Source organism: Neomonachus schauinslandi, chromosome 6 (assembly GCF_002201575.2).
Source record: "Neomonachus schauinslandi chromosome 6, ASM220157v2, whole genome shotgun sequence".
Taxonomy (NCBI): domain Eukaryota; kingdom Metazoa; phylum Chordata; class Mammalia; order Carnivora; family Phocidae; genus Neomonachus; species Neomonachus schauinslandi.
In genome coordinates this window covers 31,788,589-31,810,353 of record NC_058408.1, presented here as the reverse complement: position 1 = coordinate 31,810,353, position 21,765 = coordinate 31,788,589, and the positions used below count along the sequence as shown (strand labels likewise).

Genomic DNA, 21,765 nt, shown 5'->3' with positions numbered 1-21,765 from the left:
AAATACAATGATTGTTGCCAGGGACTCAGGGGAGGAGAAAGGAAAGTTGTTCAGTGGGGCACAGAGTTTCAATTTGGGAAGATAGAAAAGTTCTAGAGATGATCATGCTGATGGTGGCACAGAACAATGTGAATGTGCTTAATGACACAGAGCTGTACACTTCAGGATAGTTAAAATGGTAAACTTTATGTTATGTGTATTTTACAACATTAGAAAAAATTGGGGGAAAAAACATAGCTTACCAGTTCCTTAGCCAAGTAATCTGCCAGAGTATTAAGAAGCTTGTAATATACTTCAAACCATGGCAGGTAACTGTAAAAAACAAAAAACAAAACAACAACAAAAAAAAACCTTTAAAAAATGTATAGGTATATTTTATTTAGAGTCAAGAAAAGAGATGACAAACATTAAATCTGTATTATTTCAAACTTAATCCTGGATGGCAGAGAAGAACTATACCCATGTTCTCCTTACTATTACAGTAAAATTTTACATATTATTTATTACTAGTTTTCACAACATAATGATCACCCAAAGTTCTATTATAAAAGTTATGCACTACACACTTCTGTTTTGTCTGCAGTAAAATTATTCAATCCTATATCATGGTATGCATGGTATGAATGTACCAAAAGCACTCATAGAATAAAAGCTAACCACTGTAATAAAATATAACACAAAATAAAAACTAATTTTAAAAAGCTTTCAAAATAAAGATACAATCTTGTTATTAATGATTACTGAAGTGAGTATATAATACAATAGAATTATGTGCCTAATTATTCAATTACTTTGAAACTGATGTTCAAGTAGGATGATAAATTTCAAAGTAAACATCAATATAAATAACAGAAAGCCTATTTTAAATATTGTAAAAATATATATAACTGAAAATTCATTTTGATTTATTTTACTAGATACAAATACAACTAATTTTTATGAAAGCAAAATACTAAGTCTAAAATTCAATTATACCCAAAAAATCCATACTCTTTATTAACAAATTAAGATATCGGTATATTTAAAATCTATCCAAAGGTTTAATTGTTTATTAAAATGTATGCTTTTCACATAGAAGTATAGTAAACCACAAAAACACCAGTGTAGTTAAGTATCAACAAATATTCATTTTTTTTCTAAGAATTACTACAACAGGTTACTTTCTAAGAGAAAACAGTGTAATGCTTTTACTACATAACTGTATTTTGACAAGAGTAAATGTATATAGCAGATTTAAAATTTAAAAATCAATGAATAGAGCTTAGAAAAATAACATTCTATCTGCATTTTTTCACATAATATCTGATTTATTAATGGCTATGAAAGAGGCTTTTTGATTCAAGAGTAACCTAAAGTCACAACAGAAGAACAGTTGGGTAAAGCACAGTATCTTTATTCAGCAGAATTGTTAGCGTTCTTTAAAATAATAATCATAAATACTAAGTAATGATATAAAAGATTCCTGTGATATTTTAAAATATCTACTAACTTCTGGTTAAATCTAGCATATCAAAGACATCCATTTATCTCTATGCCCTTTGGAAATGGCACTAAAATGACAGTAAATGAATAAAAAGGGTATAAATTAATAAGGACAAGAGAAATGAAGAAAAAAGCAATAGAGAGCAACACAGGTGAATGGTTTCATAGAGATGAAAAGGAAACAAAGAATGATAACTGACTTAGCAAAAGATAGAACACCAAAACCTAGGTGCCAATAGAAGGGAAAATGACCAGTAGCCAGTATATTTGCATACACCCCCCCCCACCCAAAGGATCTGGAAACACTGATCTGGGAATCTCTCAAAGAAAAAAAAAAACCCTCAGAGGTCCTATTTTCTTGGAATGAAATCCACCACTGCATAAAAAGTTTCTAATTCAGTTTAGTGCCTCTATCTTAAATATAAATGAAGAGTCCAACCACCAGATATTTGAGAAAATATATATACATAAATACAAACATAAAAGGAACTCCAAATAAACACAGACAATACAAGCAACAGATGAGAACTCTACAAAGTTATCATTAATATTCTTGGGAGCTGAATAAAGAACAGGATACTCTTAAACAAAATGAAATCTGAAAAAAAAAGGTGAAAAATATTTTAGACAAGAAAGAACTTTCAGATATTCAAAATATAAAAGTTGAAAAAAATTAAAATTGATAGAAAGATTAGAAACTAAATCAAGAATATCTCCTAGCAACTAGAATAAAGAGATAAACCAATGAACAATAGGAGAATAAATATTAAAATATCAGGCATCAATCTCAACAATTATGTAGCTGACTAATAGTAGTTCCAAAAAGAAAGAAAAGAGGGAAAAGAGGGAAAATGGGAATGAAAATTTCTTTTTAAAAGTTACTGGAAAAATTCCCAGAACTTTAGATATGAATGTCCACATTGAGAGTGCCACTGGGTGAACTATAAAATAAATGAGTATCACAGTGAAATTCCAGTATAGGGGACAGAAAAGCACCTAAGAATTTCCAAAAAGAAAAACAGGTAACATACAAAGGCATTAAGTTCAAAATGCCACTGAACCTCTCAACAGCAATCCCAGAAAGTGAGAAGATTATGCCTTCAAAATGCAGAGGTTAAATCCTTTTGCCCAGAGAAAATACCACTCAAGTATGGAGCTAGATTAGCAACATTTTCAGTCATGCTAGGACTCAAAACTTTACCACTTTTGTACTATTTTGGGGAAACTACTAAAAGATGGCTTTGACAAAATGAGAGAGTGAACACTATATAATAGGAGACAAACCTAATCCCATGGAAGAACAATTAAATCTAAGAATAAATTGTACAAAGGCTTAAAGAGCAACCAGTCTACAGCCTAACACTAACTAACCAGAAGTTAGTACTGGTATTCTCAACTTTCATATTTAAATGATTCAATTCTTTAACTCTAGTGCTTAGATAGCTATTCTACTATACCTCTCACAAAAAAAAGAAAAAGATTATTAATACTATTTTTAAATTTTCAACTCAATACCATATCTTATTTTCTACACTCATTATAACTCAATGAAATAATTTCCATGGAGAATGTCCTTCTACTAAGACACACTACAGTTCATTGGACAGAGTACCATTTCTTTCATTTGCAAGCATTTCATATTCATATTTCAACTTTTAATGGCCTGAAGAAAGTGTTATTTCAGGAAAATTTCAGTATGTCATGTAGTTCAGATCTGTATGTTCACATAAGATGAGATCTAATCTATTCAAGGAGCATGCTGGTCTATTTCTGTCTTGCTCTCAAGAATTTCTAGATAAAGCAAAATTTATTGATTTTAAATGGTTGCATGTCTACCTGTTAATCCTTACATTGTCATTTCCATCTTACTCAAATAATGTGAAGCCTTTTTAACCTTAATTCTTCTTTCTTGGACCACTATAAAAATAAAAATTGTAATAAACACCTCATAATTATCTCATAAGTTATTACTAAGTGAGATGATATTTTTTCTACACAAAATACCTTAACACTCTTTTTGTCTTTTTTTAAGTTTTTATTTTAATTCCAGTTAGTTAACATACAGTGTTATATTAGCTTCAGGTGTACAATACAGTAAATCAAGAGTTCCATACATCACCCGGTACTCATCACAAGTACACTCCTTAATCCACATTACAATTTAATCCAACCCCCAACCACCCTCCCCTCTGGTAACATCAGATTGTTCTCTGTAATTAAGAGTCTATTTCTTGCTTTGTCTTTTTCTCCCTCTTCTCTCTTATTTTTTTCCCTTTACTGTTTGCTTTGTTTCTTAAATTCCACATTTGAGTGAAATCATATGATATTTGTCTTTGGCTTATTTCACTTAGCATTATACTCTCTAGCTCCATCCATGTCGTTGCAAATGGCAAGAGTTCAGACTTTTTTATAGCTGAATAATATTCCATTATATATACCACATCTTTATCCATTCATCTATCGATGGACACTTGGGCTGCTTCCATATCCTGGCTATTAGAAATAATGCTGCTATAAACATAGAAGTGTGTGTATCCCTTTGAATCAGTGTTCTGGTATGCTTTGGATAAATACCCAGTAGTGTGACTGCTGGATCATGGAGTAGTTCTATTTTTAACTTTTTGAGGAATCCTCATATTATTCTCCACAGTGGTGCACCAGTTTGCATTCCCACCAACAGCACAAATACTCTTTTTTGGTGTTCTGGTTTTCTCATCTTTACATTATTAGTTTTCATTAGTTATCTTCCCCTCTCAATTTTCTTTCAAATTGTGAGGATTAACTGAAACAATTTTTATAAAAGCTAACTTATATAAATACAATTTATCTGTAAGATTATTTAACTGTTTTTGAAAATAAAACAGATTGAATTAAATAATATATAAGTCACTTCTCAAAATTTAATAGTTCTTATTTGTGCAAAATGTTTTGTTATCTATATAATTACTGCTATTTTTTGTAATCTTCAAGAATACCAACTCTGGCTGAATTTCATCCTGGTACCAGGCTATGTTTGTTCTTGATTCAAGATATGCTAGATTTTGTTCTCATAGTCATTTTCTTAATCATCAAATTCAACACTCAACTCTATTATGTTTATAGCACTGCTAGACACTGTGATGTTTTATAACTACCTCTAATATGATTTCATCTATAAATCAGACTAACATTATTTTTTATTTGTTTATTGAGAGAGAGAGAATGATAGAGAGAGCATGAGAGGGGGAAGAGTCACAGGGAGAAGCAGACTCCCTGCTGAGCAGGGAGCTTGATGTGGGACTCAATCCCGGGACTCCAGGATCATGACCCGAGCCGAAGGCAGTTGCTTAACCAACTGAGCCACCCAGGTGCCCAGACTAACATTATTTTTTAAAAAACTACGGCAACAAAGTTTACACTTGGCATATTTCTCATAGTAATCTCTAAGGCTCCATGATGCTCTGTTATTTCTATTTGGGCAATACGACTCACTAGTCAATTCTATGTCCATCTAGGGAGTACAGAGCAAAATCTAAGAATAAGACTCTATATGTTAAGATAATTGGAAGAATAGGGAATAAAACTTCTTAAGCACTAACTATATGTATGAAAACATGCTAGGTACTTTGTATGTATTATCTCATTTAATTATTAAAATAATGCCATAATGTATAATTGACTAAAGTAAAACAACTTATCCAGGGTCACAAAGCTGCCAGATGGCAAGCCTGGGATTAGAACTCTGGTCAATCTGACTGAGCAATATTTGCTCAGGGGTCCACTGTAAAGAGCCCATCACCCAATGCAGCCATGCAGTTCTATAATATCTAGTCTTTGAATAAACATGTCCAATGACCAGACATTTTCAGGCAGCTAAATAAACTATGACAAAATATATTCTGGTTTAATCTTAAATCAGTCTACTTATAATTTCTATCCACTGAAGCAAATTCTATCTTTCAAAATTTGTTTATCTAACTAATGTTCAGAGCATTATCTTTATGCCTTTTAAATGATATTTTGCTCATATGGGCAAATTTTTCAGCAGATAAAGATCTGTTTAATTCTTTCATCTAATGTATTGGTAATTCCTTCCAATTGTAGATTGTAGTACTGCTTCTATATTCATCACTGTGGATAAAAGGACATGGCCTGAATATGGTACAAGATCCCTCCCAAAAATCATGTCTATTTACCAAAAATCTAAGTATGATATTTTAACCACTAAGAGGACTCATAACTTCATTATCTATTGTCTAGCCAATGTTTTTCTCTATATATAATTTGTTTATGAGAGGAAGTAGAACAGATTCAAATTTCTACAACACTGCCTGATACACCAGTGTCATAAAGAACTGACTTTAGTTACACACAACATGTACTTTGTGAACATGTACTGATTCTTGGTGATAACAGCTCCTTCTGAAGACTACATATCATTCACATTTCTTAACAAAACATCACATATCAAAGTGGAGCTATTCTATAACCTAGTTGTGCTCCTAGAAATGTCAGGGAAGCTGGGACATTTTCTGTTGCTAATAAACTATAGCATCTAGAGTAGAGTGTGCAAACTGGCTACTTGCAGACTATCTCTAGCCCATGGGCATATTTTGTTTAGTCAACACTCCCTTGTTTAATTGAATAAGTTGCCAACTTCTAAATCTGAGATAATTCACTTAAAAATCCGGATTTTTTGCTCCTCTTAAAAATCAAAAGAACTGGCAATACTGGTCACACATTTTTCGCTCTGTAACAAGTACCTAGAGCTGAGTAATGGCTTCTGTCTTTGGATATGGCATGTCCTACCTGGATCACCACACTAATCCCAACTTCTAATTGTCAGACCTATATATCTCATTTGAATCCCTTCCTGGTCCCTGTAAGTAACTGAATTCACAATCTTTGACATGGAGCAACTACTCAACAGGAAGTCCTGCTCATTCTTTTATATGACAAAGAAAATGGTTTGGAGTATACAAGTAGTCAATAATTCAAATATTTTAACAAGATTCCATTGTAAACTTTAAAGACAAAATGTGTGGCAAAAATAACATATATATTATAAATGTTATTTATAGATTTATAAAACATTATAAATTATATAAGCTTACCTCGCTGGGTAAGAAATGTTATTCTCATGTTTTTATTTTTGTGGCTTTTTAGATAATTTTCAAACAATATATGTTCAAAGCTATTTCTAACTAACATATAAGCCCTTAAACTGATTAATTATCAATAAGTTAAAATTTTTTTTCACTAAATTTTATAGACCCCAAGACAATCAAAATTTGTCTTCTTACAACCAACCACAAAAATCCTAGAAAGGTAAAAAAAATGTACTCAACACACTCTAATGACTTAATTTATTTTACCTGAATCTTATAAAACTGAACATGTCATTTCTTTAACAAAGAATAACTGTGACCCTTATAGTCTTGCAAACATATATAAATGTAAAACATTAAGACCAATTGTTTTTTAAAAAGGCAAGAGATTCTTCAAAGTTTAATTATAAGACTATTTTCTTAATTTTTTGTAAAGACATAAGGCAAAACAGAGTACATACAAAGTCATGAATCCACTTTGTGGCAGTAAGAAGACCTCCCCCACACTTGTGCTTCCACTATAGAGCTGATAAAACTTTTACATTCAAAAGTCAAAGGTTAAATAAAGGAAAGGAAATGTTTTTTGTCAAATAGTCAAGTAACCACTAACAGTCTAAGTGATCAGCAGGAACCTTAACTTATAGTAATCAAATAAAACTAAGGAAACTGCCTTTCCGTAGAAAAACGCCTAATGTCTAGAGGCTGTTTTTCTGTCTGGAAAATTGACACAAAATGTGTAAAATTGAAACATTCTGCTTCTAAGGGATTTGCCCAAAGGAAGAGTGTGAAAGCTTCAAGTTTGGTATGAGTTAAAGGTGGGGGGAGGAGCGTGAGGGGACTACAAAGGCCCTAAACATCAATCTGTCTTCCTTATTAGGGTATTTCATTTTGAACCCTTCACAACAATTTTATAGTTCTAAAATTATGTTAATCAAATTAGGAAAAAAAGTTACTTCTTGCATTTTTGTTAGCCTGTGAAAGCAATTCTAAATACAAACAATGGCAAGATTTAAATTAGTAATATCTCAGAATATTTTTGAAATCCTGTTAAACTAGGATAGACAAGTCATGGAAGAAGCTAAAGCATACAACCATGGCTGAAAATTCAAAATTACACCTCAACTTTTGTACCTGATTTTACCTTGTATTAAAAATTTTAACCATCCTTAAATGTATCTCATTTTCATTATGACTATCTTTAAAGACCTGAAATATTTGAAACTGTTCAATATCAACAAAACTCAAGAGACATATTTTTCATTTTAAACTTAGCTCATTAAAATACAAATACTAGAATGTAATATGAATGAAAAGATTTTTTTGTTGTTAAGATACATTCAATCATGGTAGAAAAAAATTAAAGTCTTTAGCAGGATATTATAAAGACAACAGGAGAAATACTAATTTCTATCTAAGAATCTTAAATCATTTAATGAGAATGATCCCTATATAACCAATCCGGTATTATCTCACAATAGAATACCTAAGAATATTGTATGTTTCAATATAAATGCACTAATTTTGCATATGAGACAGCTTCATGGACAAGGTATTAAGATTTTTCATATTCAAAAGACATAATATATTCCAGGTAAAGATATAAGCAACTAATTTTAAAAACCATAATCAGAAAGGAAATCATCTTTGTGCTAAATCTCAACTTTCAAGGAATTAGAAAAGTGAAATGACCAACTATCAGATTGAGCATGTTCAAAAACTCTCAGCACTTAACAGGGGATTCTATGAAAGCCATAGCAGTTTTTCCAATTTATAAACTGCTTTACATGCATTCATTCATTTAGAAATTGTAACTAAAGACTGCAGTTAATTATTTAGTTTGCTATCCAATAGAGAGATTTTTAAATGTGTCTCAACAAGTCTTATAGAAATGATGAGAGTGAAATACCAAAATTTAAGTAACAGTTATGTGTTACAAGTCCTTTATTTTCTTTTTTAAACTTCTCTAGATCATCTAGATTTTCCTAAGTAAAACATATTACTTTTGTTATCAGAAAAACATGGTTAAAGACATATATTTCTGTGTCTTGCTTATGCAAGTATCTTGTCATTTTTCCAAAATTTTAGCCCTAATAAAGGCTAAACTCAAGGAGCCTTAGAATTAAGGCTGAATTCTAAGATCAGGATACTCGCCCAAAAAAAAAACTGAATGCAAATATTACTCCAAAGCTTTGGACAGCCACCAGTTAGTATACAGAATACCAGCGTAGGTGATTCTTTCATATAACCCCCGCAAGCAGCACAGTCCGTAATTAAAACACACACACACACACACACACACACACACACAGCGTAGGTGATTCTTTCATATAACCCCCGCAAGCAGCACAGTCCATAATTAAAACACACACACACACACACACACACACACACACACACACACACACACACCCCCTCTAGCCTTCAAATGAAGAGACCTGATTGCCCTAACCAATTCTGTGAATAGTTCAGTAGATAATTCTTCTACCTTCTTTCCCTAGTCACCTCAGAAGATTACTAGTTAAATTTTATGTCTTAGTTTTATATTGAAATTAAACAAATTTTCTTCTACTACATCTTAAGGATACAATGAAATGAAATGAGCAGTACTGAAAGAGAAACAAGTAATAGGAAATAAATTGGATGTAGTAACATTTCTCCTACCATCTCACAAAGCATTTCCAATATGTTAAACATTTTGTGTTGAAATTACAGAGAAACACTAATCTCAGGCTCCAAGATGGTAACAGGAAAGTCATTTCACAAGCAATATTTTTTCTCTTCCAAAGGTCATTCTTTCACACACTATGACTCCAAATTTCAAGGACACAGAATGAAACGACCCTTTCCATTCTTAATTCTGCTATACCACAATGATCAACTGAGTGCCTTTGAAGTGCCTGTAATAAAACACACTAGTAAAATAATCTCCTATCCTGAAAACGGATGACATATTTTACCTGACAAAAGATGATCTGGTTAAATTCCCACAGTTTTAATATGCTATTTATAGTTCTAACATCTGAGAATTTTAGGACAGGGAGAAAATGATTAAAATGACTCATGCATTGCAAAAAATGGATAAATGCTGAAGTGTATAAAGTAAAAAAAAATTGGAGACCTATCTTTCTAGTCTTTTTTATAAGTATATACACTCATATATTAATATATAAATTTTTCATGTCAGCTACTTCTTAAAGTAGATACATTTACATACATATATAAACTGTTCTTTACAATGTAAGAACATACCATAAATATTACTTTGACACTTCTCATCATTTCACAATTTTTCATAAACATTTCTGAGTTAGAGTCTGTATTAGTATATAATTTTCCCCAATAGATAAATAATATTCCATTCTGTTTGTCATTCATTCATTAATTTATTTATTAAACAAATATCTATTAAGAATTCATTATGTGTCAGGCACTATTGTAGGCACTGAGAAAATCATCCATCAGTGAAAAAAACAGAGAACATTCTGGTAGGGGCAGGGGGAACTGACCAGGGAATGTACCAAAAATTCCTACTGAAGGACATTTACATCCCATTATTTTGCTATTATAAACCATGCTATAATAAATAACTTTGTATACACTTTACTGCTCACTACTGGGAATATTCCTGATATTTAAAATTCTAGAACTGAGTCAAGGAGTATGAGATTTTATAAATCTGATAGATACTACTAAATTTCTCTTCTAAAGGTTATGTCATTTTATAAAAGTCCCCCACACAGTTGACATGACATGTCTGTTTCCCCACAGGCTTATTTTTTTTATTTCATTTCTTTCAATCTTAATATGCTCATTTCTTTCACCTTTAGTAAGGCTGAGCATCATTCACAGGTATATATACTATTTAAATTTCCTCTATGAATATATTACTCAGATGTTTTCCTTATTCTTCTATTCGGTTCTGTGTCATTAACTTGTAGCTACTTATTATGTATCATAGCTATTAACTCTGTTACAGTGGTTGTAAATATATTCCTACCAGTTCATTATTGGTATCTTTAATTTCCTTATTATATTTGTCATCAATAAATCAATAAATGACCTGTACCTCTGAAACAAATAATACATTATATGTTAAAAAAAAAAAAAAAGAAGAAGAAGAAGAAAATAGCAGGAAGGCAAAATGAAGGGGGTGGAAATTGGAAGAGGAGACGAACCGTGAGAGACTATGGACTCTGAGAAACAAACTTAGGGTTCTAGAGGGGAGGGGGGTGGGGGGATGGGTTAGCCTGGTGATGGGTATTAAAGAGGGCACGTACTGAATGGAGCACTGGGTGTTATACGCAAACAATGAATCATGGAACACTACATCAAAAACTAATGATGTAATGTATGGTGATTAACATAACATAAAAAATAAATAAATAAAAATTTCCTAGTAAAAAATAAGTTGGAGAGTAGAATTTTCTCAATTTAAGATTCTCCTCTGTTTTTTTCATAAAGCTTTGTTACCTATTTCTTATCTAGCAGAAAGAACTGTCACATGACAAAAATAAACAGAAAAGGAATCTTTTTTTAAAAAAGATAAAATAACCAATAATGCATATTGTGAAACGTTTTCTTTACTGGCATATATGATTTTACTTTTTTATTACATTTATGTAACATAACCTTATTTTCTGCAGGTAAACCTTCCTAATTCAAAGAGTACTACAACACTCTGGTGTTCTTCCACATACGCAAGTTTGATAACAATAACTTGATTACTGTAACAGTTTTAGAATCTGTTTCCTACAAATTAATGACCCCTGGTTTGGAGATATGAACACTATACCAGTATTTCAGGAATTTAACAATTAGCTACAGTTCATTTTTTGTGTAGATACTTTTAGGTAATGTAGGCTTTCCTAAATTTAAACAGAAATTTCTGAGAAGGTTTATTCTGTAAGCACATTTATAGGGACTATTCTGAACATTTAGTAACTATTTGCTAAATTTTAAGATTTTATTTATTTATTTACTTACTTGAGAGAGAGAGAGAGAGAACGAATGGCAGGGGCAGAGGGAGAGGGAGGGGGAGAGAATCTCAAGCAGACTCCACGCTGAGTGCAGAACCCAGTGTGGGGCTCCATCTCACAACTTGTAAGATCACGACCTGAGCTGAAACCAAAAGTTGGACACTTAACGGACTGAGCCACCCAGGTGCCCCACTATTTGCTAATTATTAATAGGTTCAGTGTATTCAAAATATTTTAAAAGTTCAAAACAAAGACAAAGTTTCATCCTCTTTAATTATGACTATCAGGAACTCATTTTGGAGGCAGTGAGGTAAAGTTGTAAAATGCAGGTTTGAATATTACGGAAAACTGATGTCTATAACTTATTCTCAACTAGGTCAGCAAAAACAGTAAGAGAAAAAGAAAGACAAAAAATTTGCATGTATGTGTGTGTGCACTCGGAGAGAGAGGAAGGAGAGGAAGAAGCATGTTAACAGTTGTGAATCTCAGTGATGTATACACAAGAGTTTACTGTAGTATTCCTAAAACTTTTCTTTAAACTTGACTTTTTTTAATGAAAAGATTTAAAAATTGATAGAAAAAAATTAGAAAGCACCTACAGCTTTGGTCTTTCTATTAGGACAAACCTGCCTTGGGCAGAGCAGATAAGGTTCTACTCCCCTTTAAAGTGTAGCTTTTGAACCTTCAGCATTAAACACAATGATAAAAGGAGCCCTCCTTACCCATTTTCCACATGTCACCCCCACTCTCACTGCACAATCAACTGGCTTCAAATTATAAGAATCAACCTATAGTTTGAAGCATAATACTCTTCCAGATAAAACATATGTTTTAAATACAATTATTATCCAAATGAAAGAGTTGTTGCCTAAAGAAAGAATGGAGGAATATCCACATTCTATTACTTACACTTATAAAGCAGTTAAGCATTTACTTTTAAATAAAGGTTGAAGAAAATTCTCCAACTCTAACAAATGTTCTGGGTAAATTTATAACCTAAGCTTCAAAGAATGATATGAATGTAGCTAAATAGCAAACAAACATCAATTTTATACCAAAGTTTTCTTTATAACATTTTAATTATTAAATTAGATGTTATTTCTTTTCCTACAAGCATTTCCACAGAATCTACCTTGACCAATATACATATTATAATCACAGTACACAATCCTATTTTTATGGAATACATCTGGATTTCTGATTCATCAAGACATAATAAAGGCGAGCTAACTTTCAGAATCCTTTCTTGTAAACAGCCAGCATCTCAAATCCTAGGTCTACAAAAAGAAGACACAATCGTAACTACCTATTGAATCAAGGCAAATGATGTAAGCGATGGAAGTGGGACAGGTAGGACTTGTGGCGAAGTACTAAACTCATGACACAACTCAACACCCACTGCTTAGTTCCAGCATATTGCTGCTACTGGGAACTGCAAGACCAGAATTAGCAAATATTCCCATTTACCAAAAGGAATTAGAAACTTGAATTTTACGCAAAATTTCACTAAAATTTATAAAGTTAGAAACATCTTCAAACATTTTTAAAACACCTTATGGCCAAATAAAACATCTCTATTAAACATTTTTGCCCAGAATCACCAGTTTACAACCTTTGCCTTAAAGCAGTAATTCACTTTCAAAAATCCAGGTTCTGGGTCAGTGATAGAAAAGAGCATGTATTAATTTAATTGATTTTTTTTGCATCCTGTTTAATAGGTGAAATATATATTATTTAAACTCACATCTTAATATTTAATTTTTCAAAAACAAACCCACAAAAACTCATCTTAAAAGAGCCAATTCTTTCAAGAAAAGTTTTACTGTTACTGGTAAATCTTTAAATCTAATTGATGCTCTATATAGAAGATAAAGTTATTTTTCAATTTACTTGGATTTAGAGAAAACAAATAAGAAAAAAATATTATATGCCTATTTTTAAGCATCCTAAGCATAACAAAGTACAAAAGAAAGGCACAATTAATGCATTAATGCATCCATTTTTTTTTTACTATAAATACTCACCTAAGGATGCACAAGCAAATTTTGCCTCCTGATGTGAGTCTGCAGAATCCAAATCTCTGTTTACTTTCAATGTCTGTCAGTACAAAGGTAAAATGCTGTCCGACTTGATTTTGAGATACTCTAAAATACAGCAATATTATAAAACTTCAATGTGTTTTCGTGTGAGAATTTTCTTAAAGAAAAACAAAGCAAGAATATATTTACATGAGCCATTGGGTTCACCTTCTCAATCAGTTGGTTCTCAAATCTAGAACTGTGTTCTAAAACTAAAATGAGTGTGAAATGTGTAAACAACTAAATAATGAGCCAAATATCACATTAAGTTGTAACCCTTACAGGCCAAGCAATTAAGTATATACTAACCCCTTAGTAGGGAATCATAGGTATTTCACTGGAAGTCTGCACATGCCTAGAAGTACTTCTATAATGTTTCATAAATCTGAAAATACCATTACTGAGACTGTTGAACTGAGAAGCAAAACATGATGACTGATTCTGCTCAACTCCAGCCTCTCTTGTCATATTATTTTAAGACTGCTTAGACAGCAAATCAGGCTGCTTTAGCATCCAATGGCAGCCACCACCACCTCTGTTTAATTGTTTCTTCTGTTGACGTTCTCACCCAGTAAAGCACCATAAAAATTACTATTGGCATTTTTTAGCATTCTCATCTAGAACTACCTACGTACTGAGAACAAATTTCCAAGCACAAAGAAAGAACACAATTTCCACAGAAAAGCTTACTACAAAGAATTTTAGCTGTTGACCTAAGTATCATGCTATAATAGTATGCGTCACACTGCGGTGTAACGTGCAATATAAACCATTACATTGAATCTTTATCACCATTTAAAATATATAAACACACTTCTGTTACTGGCTATCATTCTGCCATTAGACAACCATAATTGAACATCTGCTTCCTGGTCCCAAGATAAAATATCTATGACACCTAAATTTTGGTTCTGAAATAGCCACAGGAATTATGTAGAAAGAAGTAGTTGCTTTATTACCAGTGTGCCAATACTACAAATTGTTTGCAATTGTCAAGAAATACTGCATTTCAAGTGCTGAATATTTCACAAATACACATTTAAGTGGACAGTTCTGAAAAAAATTTTTACAAACTTCAAAAACACCTCCAGTGCCCATGTTCACAATGTACTTTCAAAAGCCTTTCTTCCTGTATTTTATCTTTGCTAGTAATTTATAAATTGCAACTTGAACAAGCACAGCTGATTCTCCAGGAAGGAGGTAAAACAAGGGGTATCATTCATCAGCAATACTTACTAGTATCAATTAGCCTCATTCAGAAGGCATTATCTTTAACATTGTAAAATTTCAGATTTTTACTAATCTTTACTTTAGCAAAGTATTTTCCGAAAATAAATTTTCCTTTAAAACCCCTCATACCATATTCTTAAAAAAACTGATAACAGGGTGTGAAAATCACATGAAAAACAATAAATGATTAGTTTTTATGTTCAAAGGCCTATACATTCTGTGAAATTCCAACTACACACAGGTAATACTCTATTCATTATTTGTTCAGTAAAATACAAACATAATGAGGTTTTCAAAACTGCTGGGAGGATTTCCCTGCAGCCTTCCATAATATTGCACTATTTCTATACAGCTATTCTTGGGAGACAACTACCAAGAGTTTTACAATATCACACAGATGGTCTTTTCAATTAGGGTGAAGTGAGACAGAAACCAGGATATATACATCTAATTTTAAAAGACACAATTCTAAGGCTCTGATTAAGGACATAGTAGTATTTTTTTTTCTGCAGGTGCTTACAATATGTACCTGAAGAACAAAAGGAAGAAATGGAACCTTAAGACTTCTCCTAACTGGCCACAGTGGAGAAAACAAAAGATATAATCATGTAAAAAGGCTTCTTCCTTTCAAATATTATTTAATTTTAAACCTCTGGTCCTTTTTTTGTTGTTGCTAGAAGCAGTGAAGAGAACATACATTTCTTTTTATTAAAAAACACATGAAACAATTTTAAAGTGCTCACTGGGATGAGTTGAAGTTACTTTGAATGATGGCTTATACTGTACCTTTCAATGTCAAAGGGGAAACAGAACTTGGGCACACTCTGTAGTACTTCCTGCAAATGCAAATTAAAAAAAAAAAAGCTTTAGAATATTTTAAAAGATGCAGTTAAAACTTTTTCTTGAGACCTTTTCTAGGGGGAAAAATGTTTGTTTGTTTTTTTTCCTTAAGAAAAATAGCACAGGTTCCTAGACTAAAATAATTGATTATTAAAAAGGAATTAAGTTGGTGCTTTGGCAGATTGCACTGACAATGCCACGGAAGCCCCAGGAGGGAAAGGCCTGGCCTGAAGGGTATTAACACCCTTCACATCCCCGCTGGGATTCCCTTCAACAAGGCCATATGGATTTTACAAGAAGCACCACACCATATGGGTAAGCTACGTCTGCTGCTACTTGTACCACAGACTAGCCACAGGGACTTCTGACAGATCCTGGCTCAAAAATATAAATGTTGTTTCAATTAAAATGCAGGCAGAGAAAAGGGAATGAAGTTGGCAGCGGCATGAATTACTGAGAGGTATAACAAATCTACATGTCCCATAGTAAAACAGTTAAAAAAAAAAAAAAGACTTTCTATAGCTAAAGAAACACATTTATATGTTTCAACTCTTGGTAAATTCAACAACAGCAACACTAAGTTTATCCCAAATAACATTCTTTAAAAAAATGTGTATCTAAAAATAAGCCTTTAAATTTAAAACAACATAGCTTCTATTCTGTGCACTTTCGTTTATGGATTGTCTAATATGAAAATCAGTGTTTTAATAAGCATAGAAAATAACCTGCAGTGATTTTATAGAGTCATTATAAAATAATTTTAAAAGCCTTTAGAAATCATACACGTTATAATCATAACAAAATATGAGTAACTGTCAGACACCTGGCAAAAAATAGAAAAAGATTTATTCTTTTATATAGGAAAAACAACTTAAAATTAACTCTGATTCTAAAGTTAAGCTTTAGAATTGAAAATAACATCATATAAGTTCAAAGTCAGGTGATTTTATAAGACAAAGAGATTTATGAGAACGTTTCCTATTAAAAAAAAAAAGAGCAAATATCTTAATGCAGTAGTCACCGCCACCAAAAATACTACCTCTTTACCAATAAAATTTACATCCAGAGAAATCATTAATACCTGCATATTTAATTCCTCTACAGAAACCTAGTATTGAGTGTTTTAAAGTAGAATTTATCATGTTCTTTTAAAATGTAGACTGCAATAAGGTATTAATTAATAAAAAACATTATAAAATTCCAATGCCAATACCTAAGGAAGCTTCAAGGAAGCTTAAGACATTGAAGGAGAAAGAAAAGCAAAAAAGCAGTCCTTCTATCTTTAGGGCAAGGTATCCTGCTTTGCTTATGAACACATACCTTTAAAAATATGAGCACAGACCCCGTATTTAGAAAAAGCTGTTTTACTACTGAAAAATTCTGTTAAATGTAATTAAAAGAGCCACTAAACTTGAAATAATTTAAATTACTGAAACTGAAAACAGTTCATTACAAATAAGTTCATTTGTCCATTGCTAATCCTTATCTTGTGCTACAAAAAGTGAAGCCATTTACCATATTTACTATACATATGAACACTATTTTAACATCCCTCCCTTGCAAAGTTGTTCATATAATTTTTGTAACAATAGATATGTATTCAAAACTCATTGTCTACTTCTAAATATACCAAAATTAGTAATATATTTCACATCAGTTTTAAGACTCAAATTAAGAAGAATGTTTCCCAGTTAGTTGCTCAATCTTTCACACCCTCCCCCTCCCTTTCTCCACAAGCAACACACATGCACACACTTCTGCAAAACAGCCTCAGCTCGCTTCCCAACTGGCAGAAGCATCCCTCAGGGGACAAGTCTTTAAACCTCCGCACTCTTTAAAATTCAACCAGCCAGCAGGTCTATAGACTAGTGTATAAACAGTATAGACAAAAAAATCCTCTCTCAGCTTATGTCAGTGACAAAGCAGCTCAGCAGTTGACTGTTTCTCCCCTGACAGTATAAGCTGGGTTTACACAGATCAATAGCTGAAAGTCCTACCTAGCTCCCAGGGCTCGGGTTTTCTTCCTTAATTACAGGTGCTATTCAAACTGAAGTTAAAAAAGAAAAGAGACAGAGAGAGAGGTTGAAGGGTGGAATAAGATACATGCAAAAAAGTTTTTTTATTCTTTTAGCAATAATGTTAATTGAAAATTGTACTTTTATATGTATTGGAAGTGTTCATAAAGTCTGATGCTTCCATTATAAAGTGTTTTTGATATCACACACTCATGCACACTAGATGGGGATCCATAGATTATGTGAAAGCTTTAAGATAAAACTCCTCAAAAGTTATGTTTCTGTTTTCTTCAGGCTTTTGTTTTCAGGAAATACCTAATTTCCTCAGCCAAGAAAAATTATTTGAATTTTCTAAGTCATCTCAATTCTCTAAAATATTTTATTTTTATACAAAAAGAACACACTGACTAAAACGTCAAACGTTAAAAATAGTAATAACAAAAGGAAATAGAATATACAGTTATGAATAGCAAATACAAAGGGCATACATAAACACACACACATATATATATATATGGCATATATATATATGCACATATACCCTAAAAACAACACATCTACCATCATATAAATGACTGGAAATAAGGACTGATGAAAATTTATACATTTTTTCTTTTTGGCACTATATCCCAGATCTCTATTAATAAGCATTATGGTCAAATTGATTTCATGAGAGAGAAGAGAGCAAACTGCTAGTGTTTGAGGGGTTTATTAATAACTCTTTATCCCATGAAGCTACTGTTCAGCATTACAAATTGATCAAAGAAGGAAAAAGGCATTTAAGAATCTACTTTTTGAAAAAACTAAAATATGCAGAGTTTACCTCCTAATTAAAGTTCAATAACCACAAAGGTCTTAGAATTTCTCAGAGAAAAATCTCAAATGAAATGAGACATATCATTATTGACACCAGTAATTGTTTTCCTCTTCTTAAACTACTTCTTCCCTACACTATATTGAAACACTAATGTTCTCTAAGGTTCCATATATTCCTCTCTTCCATGCTGATGAAGTGTATCTGCCTAGGCAATTTTGTTTACATCCACAGTTTCAACTACAACTACCAATCTCTTAGTCTTATAGTTAAGATATTTCTGACTCCGGGATTATATATCTAACTACTCTCTAGTATCAATTTCTGAATGTTCCCTAGACACCTCAATTCTTTTACGTGTAGTCCTTATCACCTGGAACAGCAGCACCATCTATCCAGTTACCCAAACCAAAACATGGTAGCTGTCTAGACCCCTCCCTTTTCTTAACTCCTATATATAATCAAGTCCTCTTAATTCAATTCCATAACTATCTCACTCCGGAAGTTCTCAATGGGAGGGCAGTAAGAATTAGAAGGAAGATAAGAAGGTGTTAAGAATCACTTGGGAGGGCTTTTCAAAACACATTCATCACCTACACTATAGACCCATAAGGGTCTTGACTCAGTTCAAATACCATCCATATTTAAGGAATAAGACTAACTGTAACTAACCAAGGAATATACTAACTGTATAATTAAGGAATAAGACTAATGTTAAGGGTGCTTAAAAGGTCAGGAATAGTTACTCTCTCATTGCAAAAAGTGACAAGATTTGCTCAGGGATTGGTTAATTCAACATCCTCTTTGAGGACTCCAGAAACTTCTGTCCTTCTTTCTGCTTTGCTGTCCTGTGTTTGTTGGATTTGTCCTCAGCTACCTATACTCATGGTCACAAAATAAGCTGCCAGAGTTCAGCACACCACACGAAGACACAGCAGTGTCCAGTGAAAGAAGCATTTCTTTCTGTTACTTCTTTTCATCAGCGAGGAAACTTTTCCCAGAAGTGCCCCCTCGACCCCACAGCTGACTTTCCCAATATATTTAATTAGCCCAGAAGGTCACAGCTACTCCTAAACTAATCACTGGCAAGGGAAATGGTTATCTATGCTAGCTTAGCCTTAGACTAGTTAAAGGAAAAGTCAAAATTCAAACCTATTCATTTTCTGCTAACCATGATGCATGTAATTTTATATAAAGAAGCTGAAATACCATATTTTCTTTCTTAAGATTCCACACAATAATTTTAATCAGAAAGTTGTCAGGAAAAATATAACACAATTTATATAAGAACAGTTTTCAAATATCCATCATTTTATTCTTTCAGTAACACTTTCAGAATCATTTTGTAGCAACAAGGGGGTCATTTGTCAATTCTAATCTAATTTTTCACAAAGGCCATCCATTCCTAAAAAGGTGATTACTTCACTTTGAATATTATCTCCCCAAATATGTGAAAATTAATTAATACTATGAATTCAAAGAAACATACACTAAGCTGCTTGGTCACAAGCAGACTGCACGGTGCAGAACTGAGATTCCCACACTGTGCACTGAGATGTTTCAGGCGGCACAGCAAACTCACAGGGGCACTGCAAGATGCATTAAATTGTCAAGGGAAATACAGCTAACCTGATAGAGTGACTAAATCAGATGGCATTTTATTAAAAGGTAGAATTACATTAATATGGTAAGATGTATCTAGCTTCTTTAGACATCATCTTCTCATTTTTTTAAAGAAATTTTTTGTTTTTTGTTTTTTAATTAAGAGAATGTATTTTAACCTTAAAGCCACAGAATAACTGTCAGAATAACTGAGCCCACTGTGGAATTTTTCTCTTGGCATTTGCTTTCATGTACTATTTCAATTAGAAATAAACTTCTCTTTTGTCATTCCTCCTTAAATTAAGGAAAGTAATGTAAGTCTGTGATTTCTGACACTAAAACTATTTAGACTGTGAACTCTGGTCAAATTATTTTTCACTTTGAAAAATTAAAAATGAATTTTTATTGTTGGAAGATTTATATTTGTTTGCCAAGAAGCAAATATATTCTTCTATAAAAAGAACTGTGCTGTTGAAACATAAATTTTAAGGATTTTGGTTCTCTGTGTATCAGTCTTAGAAGGATGAGGAGACCTCTGTGGTCTGCAGTCACTTTAATTTAACCTACTGCCAATGACAAAGCCTAGATTCAAAGCAGGGCAGAGTGACGTTATAAAAAATATGTATATTCACAATTAGATAGGTGGTTTGCTTGGCCAACACAAGGTATATTTCCCTCATTAATTTAAAAGAAGCATTTAAAAGCCATGAAAGAAAATTATATATATATGCAAATGGGTTTCCAAAGTTTCTTTGTCAAAATTCTACTAAAAACTGCCTTCAAATTTTTATCCCTAGGTTAACTTTAACTTCTAATCAAGGATTGGAATAACAATTATCCTAAAAAGCCACTTAGTTTGTTTTCTAGTTTGTTTTCTAATAACCATATAACCTCTCACTGCTTTCAGACTAATACCTCTTTGCTTTATTCACTTTATTTTAACTAATAACATTTTCTAGATCAAAGGAAATACATAATAAAATAGAACATTGCCTATAAAATTTATTTGCATTTACAGATACTAAAGTATTTAAAATTGAATGTCAATCATTTAAATCAAGTAGGATGAAGATAATTAGGAAAATACTTCAATTTTTAGAAAAAAACAAGTTTTACCTCAGTCAACCGATAGGCTACCATGACTTCACCCCGCAGCTAGATGTTGTGTAGGATAAAGGAAATATGATTCCTGATTTTCGGAACAAGGGAGACTTAAGATTAGATCATTACAAGATAGATGCATGCACGCATGTGCACACACACACGCACACACGCACACACACATTAGATGGAAAGTCACAGTGGCCAGGTGCACAGTGTTCTGGAGTCAACAGTTAAAATTCAAATTCCGGCTCTGCAAGGTATTGGCTATGTGCTCCATTCACCTCTTCCAAAAAATGGGTAAAAATTGCTATCTATGTTGTAGGACTGAGGATTTATTTGGGGATTTATATGAGGATTATGTGAGAAATCACATAAATGATTAGACGATGTCAGGCATATAAAAACCTCCTGACAACTGTTAGCTCTTTTATTAATTAGTTACTTGTTTTAAGAATTCTCAAACATCATATGAATTCCAATGAAGATATTTATCTACGCAAAAAATATTTACTGAATAACTAAAACATTTAAGGTCCT

The 21,765-nt window shown here is 32.3% G+C and overlaps 1 protein-coding gene across 1 annotated transcript in view; it reads right to left on the bottom strand.

Annotated features, from left to right (window-relative positions):
* DENND1B (DENN domain containing 1B) overlaps positions 1-21,765 on the bottom strand; it is a 262,179-nt gene that overhangs the window by 149,853 nt on the left and 90,561 nt on the right. Inside the window, exons 4-6 of the mRNA XM_044916349.1 lie at positions 15,640-15,689; positions 13,570-13,689; positions 243-312 (exon numbers count right to left, since the gene is read on the bottom strand). Of these exons, the coding sequence (XP_044772284.1) occupies positions 243-312; positions 13,570-13,689; positions 15,640-15,689 (240 nt within the window). The remainder of the gene's footprint in view (positions 1-242; positions 313-13,569; positions 13,690-15,639; positions 15,690-21,765) is intronic.